This window comes from Hoplias malabaricus, chromosome X2 (genome assembly GCF_029633855.1).
Source record: "Hoplias malabaricus isolate fHopMal1 chromosome X2, fHopMal1.hap1, whole genome shotgun sequence".
Taxonomy (NCBI): Eukaryota; Metazoa; Chordata; class Actinopteri; order Characiformes; family Erythrinidae; genus Hoplias; species Hoplias malabaricus.
The window spans coordinates 18,836,203-18,851,974 of record NC_089819.1 but is presented as its reverse complement, the minus strand read 5'-3'; the positions used below and the strand labels follow the sequence as shown (position 1 = coordinate 18,851,974).

At 38.4% G+C, this 15,772-nt stretch overlaps 2 protein-coding genes across 3 annotated transcripts; one reads left to right on the top strand and one right to left on the bottom strand.

The window, feature by feature from the left end:
* Positions 1-418: 418 nt before the first annotated feature.
* On the top strand, positions 419-8,971 carry LOC136676449 (mitochondrial-processing peptidase subunit alpha-like). The gene is made up of 13 exons (XM_066653493.1): positions 419-575; positions 2,428-2,630; positions 2,719-2,798; positions 3,324-3,406; positions 3,538-3,632; positions 3,723-3,823; positions 4,084-4,347; positions 4,578-4,670; positions 4,790-4,908; positions 5,112-5,202; positions 5,309-5,371; positions 5,463-5,607; positions 7,587-8,971. The coding sequence occupies exons 1-13, from the start codon at positions 529-531 to the stop codon at positions 7,754-7,756; spliced, it is 1,554 nt and encodes a 517-aa protein (XP_066509590.1). The 5' UTR covers positions 419-528; the 3' UTR covers positions 7,757-8,971.
* A 6-nt stretch (positions 8,972-8,977) lies between these two features.
* LOC136676448 (phosphatidylinositol polyphosphate 5-phosphatase type IV-like) lies at positions 8,978-15,624 on the bottom strand. 2 transcript variants are annotated; one of them, XM_066653491.1, is made up of 11 exons: positions 15,520-15,624; positions 13,587-14,440; positions 12,870-12,993; positions 12,670-12,767; positions 12,471-12,595; positions 12,185-12,304; positions 11,704-11,811; positions 10,944-11,105; positions 10,652-10,767; positions 10,420-10,556; positions 8,978-10,129 (listed from the first exon to the last, which is right to left on the bottom strand). In XM_066653491.1, the coding sequence occupies exons 2-11, from the start codon at positions 14,411-14,413 to the stop codon at positions 9,994-9,996; spliced, it is 1,953 nt and encodes a 650-aa protein (XP_066509588.1). In that variant the 5' UTR covers positions 14,414-14,440; positions 15,520-15,624; the 3' UTR covers positions 8,978-9,993. The 2 variants fall into 2 exon arrangements, with proteins under 2 accessions (XP_066509588.1, XP_066509589.1); XM_066653492.1 differs by having other exon boundaries at positions 15,526-15,611.
* Positions 15,625-15,772: the final 148 nt, after the last annotated feature.

Genomic DNA, 15,772 nt, shown 5'->3' with positions numbered 1-15,772 from the left:
TATATCAAATATCACTATTCTCTCACACTATGTGTGTGAAACATACCGAGGCGTAATTCATTCACATTGATAAATTATGTAGCATACATCCTTTTAATAGCATACTGCTAAACAATACAGTGTCAATACAAACCCATAGTGAAAAAATGATCTTTCCAGATCTTCATCCTTCTGTAAACAAACATCATATCATATCATATTTATCATAGTTTTAAATGTGTAAATCAAATATTGTAAATGTGTAAAAAATATATTATTATTATTATTAATATTGTTGTTATTGTTATCTGATTAGTTTTGCTACCTAAGTGGCCAAAAATGTATGGGCCCACAATCTCTCGCTGACTTTGTCCATTTGAGACATTTTTGGAACACTGCAGTTGCATTCTTTTTTTTTCTTTTTTTTCTGTCTCTAGTGTGCAGCGAAGGGTGTATACCTTAGTGCAGACTTGAAGGCTTCGTCTAGCGAGAATTAGAACGAGCCCGTGTGTGCGTCATTTCCATTCCTCTTCACGGTCACAGTGGATCATGGCGGCGCACATGTCGAGCTTCAGGAGCTTGAGTCGTGTACAGAGGTAAAGCGAAATAATGTCATCTTAATACCACAGAGAGTACTCTAGTCAGCCTCTTACTGCTCTGTCAGCGGAGCAGACTCTGTGTAAAGGTCTCTGTAACTTGTTCACTGGCTTTACTCTGGTCAGCTTGTTAGTGGTAGCTGTTGTGTTTGGACCGCTGCAGCTCATTTTTCTCATGTTGCGTACGTTATTTTCAAGTTTACATTTAAAGCTAACTTCCCAATCCACTTTAAATTATGCAGCATCATTATTTTTTACATTTCTAAAGGAGCACTCAATTAATTCACTAATAATAAATACATTGATATATACATATCAGCTAAAACATTCCAACGACCTGTTTGTTTAATATTCTGTTTCCTTTCTCACGGCTCCACTGACAATAAAACGGAATTTTAGTTCTACAGTTATAAAATATAGTCCGTTTTGCCGCTGCATACGTTGTTAGCCTCCTTTTCGCCCTCTTCGTAACTGTTCAGGACCATCACAGAGCCGATATTATTTGGTTGGTGGGTCAGTCTCAGCAGCGACATGGACATTGTGGTTGTACCGTGTTGGTTGGCTCGTGCGAATGGATCGGACACTAAAACTGCTGGAGTTTTTAGACACACTGTACACTCCCTGGCGACCGTGCTAGTCATATCTGCATTGTCCACCGAGACGTCACCCAGTAAACAATTAGTCGTTGAAATGACGTAATGACTGCCGTCTAATCAACGTTCAAGGTTGAAAATAAAAGTTGAAAAGACGTCCAAACACGGACATTGAAAAGACGACTATTAGATGCATTTTGGACGTTCATTAACGTTATTAATTGGTCCCGAAATAAATTGCTTGTATAAAACGCGTTTTTGACGTCCGCTGACGTTATCGATTGGTCACCACTTAACTAACGTATTAAGATTTTGGACGTTTAAAATATGTCCTTGACAGACAGACTACTTTTAGACCTATTTTGAACGTCCAGGGACGTTCCTTGTTTACCAGGCAGCTCATCTGTTGGTCACAATGTTTCAGAAGACGTTATTGGCTCTATATTTTGGGTTACTGGACATTTCCCAGTCCAGCTGTGACATAGAGGAAATTAAAATCTCCAGGAGCACCGCTGTGTCTGATCCACTGGTTCCAGAGTACACAACACACCACCTTCACGTCAGTCACCGCAGTGTTGAGAATTATCCCCCAAAACACTCATACATCTGTTTCTGTTCCTTTGGGGGCATTGACCATTGAAAAACAGAGTGAAAGGGGACAAACAGTGTATGCAGAGTAACAGACGGGCTACAGTCTGTAAATGTAGAACTACAAGTTTAACTATATGGTAGGGTGACCAGACGTCCTCTTTTTTAGACTTAAAAAAATGTCCGGGCGGAATTGCACAAACGTCCGGGATTTTGTTTTTCTAGAGCTTACATAGAAGTTTGAGAACTAGTCCCGCCCTCCCCTACTCCGATTGGTTCGCTTGAGTGAGAAGGGGGTGTGGCAAAGTAGCCTAAAATCTTCGGATTGGACGGTCTGACTGTAGAGCTACCGTTATTGGTCGATAACCTTCTCTGTAAATATTTAATTGGCCAGTCTGCACGTCAGTAGTCCTTGTTTACGTCAGGCAAAGCTCAAATACCTACCCTCATCTCGAGCAGCTATGCCAAAACGTAAATGTAAGTTCTCGCAAGAGCTCATCCGAGACGTGTCCTCTTTTTCACAATCTCAGGTCTAGTCACTCTACTATATGGCGAGCTGGCAGGTTTTCTGTAGTTCACCATATTACATCAAAACAATTTTTTTGTAAAATCTGTTAAAACTCTACTGTGTTAATTTTCTAAATGTGTTAGCTTGTGTCCTTCTGTTGTAGGTTTGGTGTTGCGGCCTGTAGACAGTACAGCAGCAGCAGTGGATACCCCAACATCTCTCTGTCCACTCCACTGCCCGGCATTCCAAAACCGCTGTTTGCTTCAGTTGATGGACAAGAGAAACATGAGACTAAAATCACTACTTTAGAGAATGGGCTTCGAGTTGCATCACAAAATAAATTTGGCCAGTTCTGCACAATTGGAAGTAAGTATGGAAGTAAATACTGCCACTAATGTATGAGGCCATTGATAATGTACCAGCTGATGTTCTCACCTTTTACTGTTCTTTGCAGTTTTGGTAAATTCAGGTTCCCGTCATGAAGCCAAGTATCCCAGTGGGATTGCACACTTTTTAGAGAAGCTTGCTTTTTCTGTAAGTGAACTGTGGGTTGATATACATTGCAGTTATCACAGCTGCAAACATTTATAATAAAAGAATATGTACATGTTTAAATTCTTACAAATACAGTAAAGTGTCAGTGGCTGTGATAATAAATATGGAAGATACTGTGTAAAGCAGTTAAATCATTGCACCTCTGAAAAAAAAAAAAATATATTGCATTATTATTATTGCCCATATGAGCTGTGTAATTTGGTACCGAATATTGCACAGATGAGTTTGATGGCCACAGGTCGGAATGACCTCCTGTGGCACTCTATGGTGCAATTCGGTGAAGGGTGTACAGGATATACGCTTTTACAGGAAAGTTTCTGTAAAATATAAGACACTTTCAGCTTCCATTGTTTACATCTGCAAAATGTTACGCTTTATCATTTAGAAATTAAGCTTTGAAATGTGTAATAGTCATTTAGTTTTATTTATTCTTGTTTTGAACAGAACTGGAGATATAATGAGTAGTGCTTAAATTATGTTAAAGTTTTGTATTTTTGTTTTCAGTCTACATCACAGTATGGAAGCAAAGATGAAATTCTCCTGTCACTGGAAAAACATGGAGGCATTTGTGACTGCCAGACATCTAGGTTTTCTTTACGTTTTGATATTTTAAGAAAATGTTTAATTTATTTCCTTACCTAATTATTATTGTTATTGTCAGATACAGTAAAACAAATGCTGCCGCTGTTCCTCATGTCATTTTTACTATTGTTTTTAGGGATACAACAATGTATGCAGTCTCTGCTGAAGTTAAGGGTCTGGATACTGTGGTTAGCCTGCTGTCAGATGCTGTTCTGCAGCCACGTTTATTAGGTGAGACCGCATCACACTTACTGGAATGTATGGAATTATTTTCCCCTCCCTCTAGTAGTTTCTAATTATGTGGTCTTTTGTTTTTTTTAGATGAAGAGATTGAGATGACCCGCATGACTGTGAGGTTTGAGTTGGAAGATTTGAATATGAGACCTGATCCTGAGCCTCTACTGACAGAAATGATTCATGCTGTGAGTGGAATATTTCTTTATGTCCATTATTTTATAAAATGGCTCTTGCTTTCTGGAAATACAAAGCGTTTTCTATGATGGGAGTCATCCTACCTAGTGCATAATAATTCAAGATAGGCTCCCGACACACCACAATTCGAACTGTATGAAGCAGAAGATAAATGAATGACATATGAATGAATGAAAGATTAAATTAAGACCAGTCTGAGACACAGATCATGTAAACAAAATGATTTAGCTTAATCCCATTGTGGTTTTAGGCTGCTTATCGTGGGAATACAGTGGGTCTGCCTCGTTATTGTCCTGCGGAGAATGTGGACAAGATTGACCGGAAGCTTCTACACACGTACCTGCGCAGCTACTACTGCCCTGAGCGCATGGTGCTGGCAGGGGTGGGGATCGAGCATGAGCAGCTGGTAGGGTATGCCAGGAAGTACCTTCTGAATGTGAAGCCAGTTTGGGGAGTGAGCACACCTGAGAAAGTCGACCGATCTGTGGCTCAGTACACAGGAGGCATCGTCAAGGTTAAAAACATTCATTTGAACTTTTAATAACAGTTGTTCCTGGTAACAGCAGTTTCCACTGAATTATTCTTGAGAGGATCCTAATACTGCATCATTGTACACTATTGTAAGCATCATTGTAGAACTTGTTTTAGATGCAGTGGAACAGCTTGTTTCTAAACAGCTAAATTGGTTCTGAATAATATTTCATAAGATTTTATTTGAACCTATTATGCCCTGTGTATCTGCAGATTGAGAAGGATATGTCTGATGTAAGTCTAGGACCCACACCCATCCCAGAACTCACTCACATTATGATTGGCCTTGAGAGCTGCTCCTTCCTGGTGGGTCTGATAAACAATTAGTTTTACACTAATATGGTACTGTTTTGTTTTTTTTTTTTTTTTTTGTTTTTTTTAAAGCTAAGTTAACACATGAGCAATTCCTTTTAAACACCCGGTAGGAGGATGATTTTATCCCATTTGCTGTCCTCAACATGATGATGGGAGGAGGAGGGTCCTTCTCGGCAGGCGGTCCAGGAAAAGGCATGTTTACCAGGCTCTATCTCAACGTTCTGAACAGGTACCAGTCTTTTAACTTCAACCTGAAGGAAGCACTTCACCCAGACATGCAAGTGTTGGTAGTTATGTATTTAAACTGGATTGATTGTGGTCTCGTTTTAGGTATTAACTGATAAAGTATTTCTGTCATAAACATCTGTCAAACTATTATCTGAAAGGATGCTCAGTAAAACTAAACACAAAATATTTGTTAATGTTTTCCAGACATCACTGGATGTACAATGCAACCTCATACCACCACAGCTATGAGGATAGTGGCCTTCTCTGTATTCATGCCAGTGCAGATCCTCGGCAGGTACAGCTGGAATAATCATAGACGTCCTGCTGTAGCTAATTGTTTTTATAATAGTTTGATTTGTCATGATTAATTGAATGTGAACTTATATATTCAAATCTATTAGGTGAGGGAAATGGTAGAGATCATAACAAGGGAGTTTATCCAGATGGCTGGGACAGCTGGAGAGGTAAATTGTTTTGGGATTTCTAACAAGATTTCAGTGCACTGTAATTCAAACTATATAGTTTTATCATTGCAATTTCTGTCTTAAAATACAGTTGGAACTAGAAAGAGCGAAGACTCAGCTAAAGTCCATGTTGATGATGAACCTAGAGTCCAGGCCTGTCATTTTTGAGGATGTAGGTCGGCAGGTTCTGGCCACAGGCAAAAGAAAGCTTCCCCATGAGCTGTGCCAACTCATTAGTAAGTACAGCTTCTATCTCACACCTCAGACAAAGGGAAAAGTTTGACATTTTATGGGTTTTTGGTGTTTGTGGACCAAGATTTTTTTCTGTTGTGTTGTAATGGAACAGTTTTTGTGCACAGCACTCTATATATCCAGAGTTTTAAAAAGTTAATCTCCTACACTGCATTCACACCAGCAGTGACACGACAAAGCTGCTGGAGTTCATTAACCTTTAATGAGAGCTGATGTTTTCCAGTGACATGAGGCAGCACAAAGGCTGGCAAAATGGGTGGAGTCAGTGGTGCAGGGTGGTACACACTTTATCTGTGTCATTTGCAATGGTACACTCCTTTTTGGTTCGTACATCAGTGTCCCTACTAGATATGAACGACAAAATCACTGTCGTGGTGTCAAATGTCCCCATCCTATACCATATATCAAGGTTTAAAATAAATAAATAAAAGATTTGTAGAGAAGCATATCTGAAACTGTCGGAATTTCGGACGAGTTTGATTAAAGTACCAGAAATTGCGTGCCATTTGTTTAACATCAATGAAACCATGGCAACCAACATATATATATATATATATATATATATATATATATATATATATATATATATATATATATATATATATATATATATATATAATTTTTTTTTATTATTATTTTTTATCACGTCATGTAATGACATTTGACTAACTAATAACTAGCTATCGGCAGGTTGCTAGCTAGATGGATCATTTTATGAACCACCTGGATGGGGTAAATTAAGTTGTCATAACAACATAGGTGCACTTAAATGCAAAGCTATAATACCTCAAATAGAGAAATGTGCAAATGTATGGGAGATAAGTAAAATAAATTTGTCTTAACACAAAGGCAGATAGAGATAACAGTTCAATGATATCAACACACACTTGTATTTTCTTAAAGTGAAAAACATGTTTAACACAACAGTACAAGTATTATTTATCCTAGATTTACATGCTCGGGTGCTTGCTTTAAAAACACATGCTTGAGTTTTTAAAGGCTGCTATTTCTCTCTTGGCAAACACAGCTTACACTGCATAATAATGATGTTGTCTTCTGCACTTGAAGCTGAAGTGGTCCTTCTTTAAATATAGCCAAGGGTTCATATCCTAAGCAGGATTTGCCATTCAGCTTTCGCATTGAGACTAGTCTGCACCACTAATGGACTTGTCCGTCTCCATATTTCTTAAGAATTTAGCGATAGTTTGCTCTCCAGACTATCATTCACTCTGGTAGTTTAAGATGCGCAATTTTTTTCTTGCATTTTTATTTACATTTTTACTCAGTAACAGATGTGATTTGAAATTTAGCGAAGTATAATACTTCAAGCAAATAATGTTTAAGTAAAAATTTAATTACAGATTTTAAAACAGAAATACTCAATTACAGTAATTATAATATTTTTTGTGCGACTGGTAGTGTCGCAGTCACACAGCTCTAGGGATCTGGAGGTTGTGGGTTTGATTCCCGCTCCGGGTGACTGTCTGTGAGGAGTGGGTGTGTTTTTCCTGTGTCTGTGTGGGTTTCCTCCGGGTGCTCCGGTATCCTCCCACAGTCCAAAAACACACGTTGGTAGGTTGATTGGCAACTCAAAAAGTGTCCGTAGGTGTGAATGTGTGTGTGTGTGTTGCCCTGTGAAGGACTGGCGCCCCCTCCAGGGTGTATTCCCGCCTTGCGCCCAATGATTCCAGGTAGGCTCTGGGCCCACCGCGACCCTGAACTGGATAAGCGCTTACAGATAATGGATGGATAATGTTTTATACATTCTGACCTGTAAATCAAGACTAACAACTAGATGCAAAACATTGAAAGATGTATTCAATTTAAATACATTTTCTACTGGTCCATGTGTCACACAGCAGTTTGATTAATTTGACCCATTGTACAGGTATAGATATTTTTTTGCTAATTTTATATTTTTAATAGGACTTCATGGTTTATATTGTCTTCTGTCTCTCAATAGGTAACGTTACAGCTAGTGACATCAAAAGAGTTACCACCAAGATGCTGCGTAGTAAGCCCTCTGTAGCTGCACTGGGAGACCTGACGGAGCTGCCGTCATATGAGCACATCCAGGCAGCTCTCTCCAGCAAAGATGGCCGGCTACCTCGTATGTATCGTCTCTTCCGGTAGGACCTCCTCCAGTCAGCAGCGATTATAAAGTTGCTTACACCACGGACTGACCTACAGTTCCACTCAGTGATGCTGGAGAGCAGTGTGACAGTGGGCACTAAAGTTTCAGTTGTGTCTCTGCTGTATGGATTTTAATACAGTGATCTTTGGAGAGTGAATGTTTGGACTTGTCAAGGCACTAGAAGCAAAATTTGTGCCCCCAGCAGACTGGTTTTGACTGATATTTGCACAGTATAACTTTTAATCCCATGTCCAAATTTAATAACAGTGGAAATAATATCCCATGGATTCTAACGTGTAATTTTGGTCTGGATACATTAATATGATGTAAAAGGCAGTGTGCTTAGAAAAATGTATCAATTGTTAATATATTTATCAACTGCAAATGTGTGTTGATAAACAAGGGGTTCTTGTTTTCTCTTTGGTTCCATACTTTTGATAGAACACAGTGATATCAAAACGTTCCATTTACAGTCAATACTGTAATGCAGATATGAATATAAACTCAGTCATTTAGGTATCAAATTGGATCCAGGCCTAGAAGCCATCAAGAAATTTTTTATTTTATTTATTTTTTTTTTTTGTAAAATAATCATTGTGAAACATACTCCAAAAATGGAAATCTAAAACTCAGGTACTAACAGGTAATAGTGACCCTGTTGAAATGTGTTCTGAGAAGAAAACTGGCTAGACAATTGTAATACTCGGTGTACGTTCAAACACTTAAACGGTATTTGATGTCATGCCCACCTAACTATTTATAAACTTTTATTCATATTGACTTCTGTCTTATCAAACTTTCGCACGTTTAGAAGCTTTATTACGCACAGTAACTAACATCTTTAACTATTCTTTTTGTGAAGGTGCCCTCTGAATTAGAGCGGCAAAGGAGTTTTGTGTATACTGTCTTTTTTTTTTTTTTCTTAGTGTTCACATCGGTGCATATGTGATTGAATACTGGTGTATGAAGCGAATACAGACCCCTCCCACAAGTTCATTATTCTTTTCTTGATAGTTTTACACTTTATAATATCAACTTTTAACGGCGTATCTTTATCAGGTTCTTTTCTGTGTAAAGGCTCTGTTTTTGGTTCATAAATGTGGTTTACATACATATTTGGTCTTCATGTATTGGTTGATAAGCCAACGTTAGACTTTAACAACAAATGAGTCAAACACCACATAACACTGAAGGTGAGTCAGAAATAGCTGCTTTATGTTACATATGTTGTAAACATTAAAAATGTGCTTTTTTTTTGGTTTGAGACAACAGAATGGATTTAAAAAAGGCCCGAGGGCAATCATGAACAAGATCTCAGGCACTTTCCATAAGGAGCGTGAAATGTAATGTAAATGGATGGTTCACAATTACACTGGTCATTTCAGGTCCATGCAAGAGTACCGTTATTGTGTTAGTCTGTTAGGCTGTTTGTCAAAATCAGCCTTGCTTCCACACATGCACAGTCAGTTGACATTGACATCAAGTAAGCAACAAGCTATTTTTTTATATGACAAATTAAGGCAGTGGACCACAAGTCCAGTCTGAGCTGTTCAGTCTTGAGGGTGCACCTTTCTTTTTCAATGTCTGCACCACTATTAAATAGAACTTCCTTTTTAAGAAATAATTTTATGAATAAATATTGTAGTCTATTGAACAAATGGTCCATAAATTATTACATTCCTGTCATAAATTTGGTACTTGGAAAATTTACCTGTGATGGTTATCTGTAACCATCAATAATATACCCTTCTAAATTCAAGCATTAATTGAATAACTTTTATAAATGAGATCCATAAAATATTTATAAAATACCATCAAGATCTACTGCCATGTACTTTGTGGTTGTAGTAAACTTAAATATGTTCCGCTGCAATATCAGTGGAATTAATTGTACAAGGCCATTGAACACTGATTTAGTCGGAAATATGTTATAAATTTTAAGACAATTTTCATATAACCTTAAATAAGTGTACAAAATAATACAAAATAAGACAGGCAAAAATGTTAAGTAGAACGTAACTGTAGCGTTTAGGCTTGAGTGTCCAGGCACAGCCTTTTTTTCTTTTTTTTCCAAGCTCATCTGAGAATGTGGCAAACACTGCCTAAAATCTGGACGGTGGTCAAACTACATCCCCCATCAGTCTAAATTCTCCTTTGGTCCTGAAAGTCCAGCTTCCTAAGAGAATGCAGTGAGTGCATTCTCAGTCCATTCAGCTCTAGGGCTGCTGATCCAACATCAGGAGATGGAGCAGACAGTGCTGTTACTCTGGTTCTTCATTACAGCTTCCCTTCTCTTCAGCTCTCTACTGATTCTCCTCCTGATGCCCTCCAGGTACACAGGTCGATCAAACTGGCCAGCTCCCAGTGGAATGCTGGAGCAGAAGTTTCATTAGAATTTACTTCAGTTTCGAGCCCTCACCACACCTGCTATCTTTGTTTTATAGTCACTACTTTTTGCAAAGCAGTAATTAAGAACTCTGGTTCTTGAGTATCACCTGTTCCACACATTTTTAAATGTTGTATTGACTAATCAGCTAAATAAATTTGTCAAACTGTCTTCTTAAAACAAGCAACTGAATCATAATTGTTGGCTGTCTGGACATAACTGAACATATTTTTTTAAATGCATCTTGGATACGTAATGAATGTGTGCTATACTTACTTGTCCCTACCAGGCCGAATCTTGACCTGGAACATGCCGATGACAGGACGGTGATCTGAGGTCTTGATAGAGGAGCAGGAGCTGTACTTAACTACCTTAATATCTTCCACTTGTCTGTTTCTGAAAAGGATGCGATCCTACAAAATTATGAGAAATTCTTAGCTATTGTGAAAAAAAAACAGAAATTGTACTGACAAACTTTAAAGAACAGCCAAGGACAACATTTTCTCACTGTATATGAAGGCGTTCTCTGCTTGGATGTAGTGTCATAAACATCACAGCCAATGTCAAACTTGTAGGTAGGAGGGAAGTGGATAGGGGCTTCCTGAAATCCTTTAAAGATGGAGCCTAAATAATAACAATTAGGAAAATTCTTAGCATCAGTTGTACCAAAGAAATGTACCAACTTACATCAAAACAATGTCTCACTATAACTGCTAAAGAGAACCTTACAGAACTTAAAAACTGGGTTAAAGTTAAATTAATTTTCACTGTCTTTAAGTCCAAGACAAGCCCAGGCTGACCATCTTTCATTTCTTTGCACAGCTGATCATGCTGAAGTAGTGGCCCCATGTCTTCCCCGTTGTGCTGGTTCAGAACAGCCTCCACGTCTCCCCGGTCTTTATTCAGGCGGAAGTTAAAATCCCCAAACCAGAAAACCTCATCAAAACGAGTTGTCACGTCCGCTGAGAACAAAGATATCATGAGCAGTTATTATAGTTTTTTTTTAAGATTTAATTTAATTTGTTTATTAGTTTATTTACATATTTACTCAGTTATTTCAATTTCCATTCGTTTTTAGAGTGGAATAATGTCACTTCTATTTGAGTCTGTATTGTAGCATGGCTATATATACACACACAAAGTTACATCACTTGTGTGATGATCAATCTTGTCAGAAGCAATCAATCAGGAGAGTCTGTATGTAGGCTCACACCAAAAGAAAGGTCTGTTGTCCAAACCATTCTTCAAAAAAATTCAAAAGCATTTAATCTAATTAGAGCCATAGACCTTTGCCTTTTTTAAGCTTATGAAACCCACTCCATAGACTACTTTGTCTACCCTTGGTGTGTTTGTACTTTTTTTCTTAATTAAGGAGTAGTTTTAATATTATTATTTATTAGTTTTTATAAAGGCTAATTTCTTATTTTACATTCACAAAAATATTTTTGCTGCTTTTTTTCCATTTCAATAATACATTAGAATACATTCACAGTAAAAATGTATGGCTGTGCTTCTATTACTGATGAGCAATGCCTAATGCAGATTTTAGAGGAGACTCACAGGCGATGGAACGGTAAGGGTTGGTGTCAGGAAGGCATTTAGGAAGAGCTAGGGCTTCTATTATCTTGTTGTAATCCAATATTCTCTCATACACTTTGGAATCTCCAGCTGAAAGAAACGTTGTCCACTGGTTACATGATGCCAAAGAGGAATATGTAGCAAGTTGTGTGTGCTACATTTGAGAATTTCACAATTTCATTTAAAATTTGTAGTTTTTAAAACCTGGTCTCATTCTTGAAACTTATGGCAATGGTTTAGCTAAAAGGGTTTATTATCTTTTTAAACATATATAAAATACGACAGATAAAAGTGTGTCACACAGGGTCAGAAAACACATAAGGAAGTCTACTTGAGCTTCTGTTATTACTTAAACATATTAGCCTTATATATCCTTGGCAAAGAAGCAAATACTTTTTGTTCTGGGCACTTCAAATGTATCAGCATGCATCTGTGTTGAATTCAGTACAGTTAAATATCTCACAAGTAAAATGAGATGTGATGAAGAGGAAGGATGTCCCAAAGAAGGTAAAGCCTATGCCAACTGCGCCTTTGGTCTTAATCTGCGAGATGATACGAGTGGTGACCGTAGCATGTTCAACCTCTATTTAAAAAAAATAAAATAAAAATCAATCAGCAAATGCAGTTGTAGGGAACTGGAAATCATGTCCAATATTACATTTATTCCAGTACATTTTTGTAATACACAAAGCTGCAGAAAACCAAGTCTCAGCAGACAGAAAGTAGACTGACAATAAGGAAAGACTCACCAGAACAGAACCATATGAGATCCCTTCGTATGAAAATGGTGAGATAGAGCACTCCATGTGCTGCTGCATAAAGCATGACATAGTATGGGCCAAGAGTTTCCTGAAGCCGGATCTCCCATTCTCTCCTGTTAACATAGAGAATGCTGAATGCTCTGAATGGTAAAAATGAAGATAAATAGACAGATGTGAAGTTTCATACCTATCTGGGCATCCTTCCTGAACCCCAATGATATACAAGTCTTGTGCAAACTCAGTGTCAGTGGGGAGCAACAAGTCGTCTAGGTTGTTTGGAAATCCCTATAAATCACATGCAATAGTCATTATCAAAAATAATCATTTTCCAATGCCGGCAGCCGTATGAATTAAAGCCACTTTTTAACATCTGTTTGTGCCATATACCTTCTCTCCCTGCATATTCCACGTGACAACATAGATTCCCACATGCCGATCAGGAAAGTACCGTTCCAGCTCTTCAGGCCCAAGTAAGGCTCCGCTGGCCAGGAGACTGCCCTCCATAAAGCTCCTGAAACCAGCAGCAGGCAGTCGTATATTTTATTTAAAAACAGACCTGAAGTTTATAACAGTGTTATAATGCTGACTACAGAATCACTAAACAAATTCAGTGGTTTATATCTTGACCAGAATCCAAGTCATGAGCAAAAAGTTTATATTCTTTAATGAATTATGGAACCCATGAGTAAAGCAGCATGTGCTGAACGCATCTCTCTGAGTTATGAAATGAACGTAACTAAAAATAACCTAAATGAAGAATTAACCTCATCAGAAAAGAAGTGTAAATAGATAGTAGGCTTTGAGACTTACATGTTTATAAATTTTCATAGGAGTCCAAGTACAGTTAGGTGTAGAGCAGAGCTCATTATTTTTGACAGCAGTGAACAATAATAAGCAACAGAGACATGCAACAGAGACTGCTTAGTCATAGCAACAGTTGGCAAGCTGCATGGTTAAACATGGATCATTCAAATAGCAGTATGACAGCTTAACTAGCAGAACACTGAACCCGGAAGTAAATGAAAGATACGTGGCAAGAGCTTAGCCCCACTGGAGCCATAAGAGTGCAGACTAAACACCCCAAAGAAAAGGAAAAGACTCTACCTGTTCCTCACATCCTTGGGTCGGATTGGATTCAGTGCACTAAAAGTGGACTTCATGGAATTTACAGAAGCGCTGTCCGACACCATGGTCTCCAAAAGCCGGCTGTCACTGAAGTTCCTGTGCAGTCTTACTGCCATGCCCCTTTTGCCATAATCCAAACAATCCCTGTCAATCCGATTAGTGGTCCTTAAGGACATGGAGGCGACGTTGTACTCCAATGCAGGAAACACTCCTGGGGGCTGCAGAGGGGACAGGATAACTTTGGATGGTTTTTGTCGCTGCTCAGCTTGACAACTGTGCCCGTGAGGATGTTTGTCTGCCTCAGGAAGGCTGCTACATCGATCCCGAAAAGGTGGGGACTCCCCCGCTGCCCGGGTAAAGTCACTTCTACCAAAGATTTGGCCATTCTTTAAACCTACAGCAGTGTTTATTGCAGGTATCGAGTCTTCCTTAAGCGAATCTGTTGAAGAGCCTGTCTCAGTTGGATCGGTGAGGCTCTCTTGACTGCTCCTAAGTCGCCTCCTCCTGATCTTTTCCTCAAATGAGATGTTTCTATTCCCCTTCCCCACACTGGGAGGCTTGGGGAGGGAGGGTGGATGTGGCTGGTAGGGACTCAGGCTCATTTCATCCTGGGGGATTTGGAGTACCTCTCTGGACTTTTTGGTACCTCTGAGCGGGTCTTTGTTGGATCCATTACTCTCACCATCTATGTCAAGGCTGTCCTTCCTGTAATGTGGGTCTTCTGGCCTAACATTATCTTCAGGTTGAAATGGGACAATGATTTCTCCATTCTCATTCATCCTATTCTCACACTTGTTTTTAAACATGTGCCATGGCCTTCATATTTTCTCATGCTATCAGTGAGAGAAAAAAAACTTACATGAACAAACAATGTTTAGAAAATGTTTTATATTTCTGTAATAAAAATGTAATATATTTATTAATGGGACCCAGCTGGGCGTCCTTTATTCAATAAACGATGGCATGCCAGCGCCAACATGGTCCACAATGGGCTGTATTCATTTAGGGAGATTTTTTTTTTGGTTGTTGTTGTTTTCATGTAGACTGTCTATATTGTTATTCATTAAAATAGCACTCTATAGAGATATTTAAATATCAAAGTGTCCTGAGATGCATCGTGAACATCTCTGGAAACATTGCATAAATGGAAAATGAAGAGAGTCAGGGGACATCCTTTATTTTCCAACTCATTATAGATATCACTAACCACTTCAAAACAAACTAGTCAGTGAAATTAATTAACGGACTTGACTTAAACTAACATTTACACACACTACGCTTTGCGTGTTTGACGGAAACGTAGGTAATTAGTTTAAATTTACTGTACAATTTAAAATTCTTGGAATGCCCTTCGGTAAAGTTAGTTAACAAACGCTAACCTTGAATCACACTGCATTTTAATGAAGCACAAAAGGCAGGAATAGGCTTTTTTGTTGGCTTATATAATTAAACAGCAGTTGTTTATTAGGGTTTCTGACAGCTAACTGTAATCGATATCACGAAGCTGAATTTGGCTTATTCGATTCTCTGGTCCACCTTAAATGGTGCAACGGCTGCATTTAAATGCGGTATCATTCACGTTTTTATATCACTAATCATTACGACATCCACAGCGATATTTTTTACCAGTGTTCCCAGCACTAAGCTTAAGTTTTCACCTTGACTTTTCCGTTTCCATTAACATGTAGCTAATATAACGGCTCCACAATTTAAGGTGGAGCGGAGCTTCATGCTAACAACACGGGAAGGACGCGCTGTAGCTATCGTGAGGTGACAATAAAATGGTTTCGTCTATTTGTAGTTAAGGCCAGCTTTTCTATCAAACATAAGCAACTCGTAGAGGGCAATAAAGTAAATTTACACATTTGTTTAAACGTAGCATATATATTAAAATACATTTACAGCACGTTACCTTTACCTCCAAGCATCACTGCAAACATTTTCACTTCCTTAGCAACCAGTCAGCTGGAGAGCACACATACTTCTGTCATACAGCGCCACCCCACAGACCTTCTGAGATTCATCACAGCTTCTGAGATTTATTAATTCTCATAGAGCTTCCTTCTGATGTTTAATCTTTCTCACATAGCTTCTAGGTTTCCTCACAGAGGAATTAAACGTAACCTGCTTTATATACAGCCCTTGACTCATTCCCATCTATAATT

Bases quoted from the DNA above. Each gene is read 5' to 3' on its own strand.
- LOC136676449 (XM_066653493.1), top strand. From the start codon at position 529: ATGGCGGCGCACATGTCGAGCTTCAGGAGCTTGAGTCGTGTACAGAG. The intron at 2,631-2,718 runs GTAAGTATGGAA...TGTTCTTTGCAG, and splicing joins CCAGTTCTGCACAATTGGAA to TTTTGGTAAATTCAGGTTCC. The intron at 4,909-5,111 runs GTACCAGTCTTT...AATGTTTTCCAG, and splicing joins TATCTCAACGTTCTGAACAG to ACATCACTGGATGTACAATG.
- LOC136676448 (XM_066653491.1), bottom strand. From the start codon at position 14,413: ATGTTTAAAAACAAGTGTGAGAATAGGATGAATGAGAATGGAGAAATC. The intron at 12,305-12,470 runs GTGAGTCTTTCC...TTTTTTAAATAG, and splicing joins TCTCATATGGTTCTGTTCTG to AGGTTGAACATGCTACGGTC. The intron at 11,106-11,703 runs GTGAGTCTCCTC...CTTTGTTCTCAG, and splicing joins CCCTTACCGTTCCATCGCCT to CGGACGTGACAACTCGTTTT.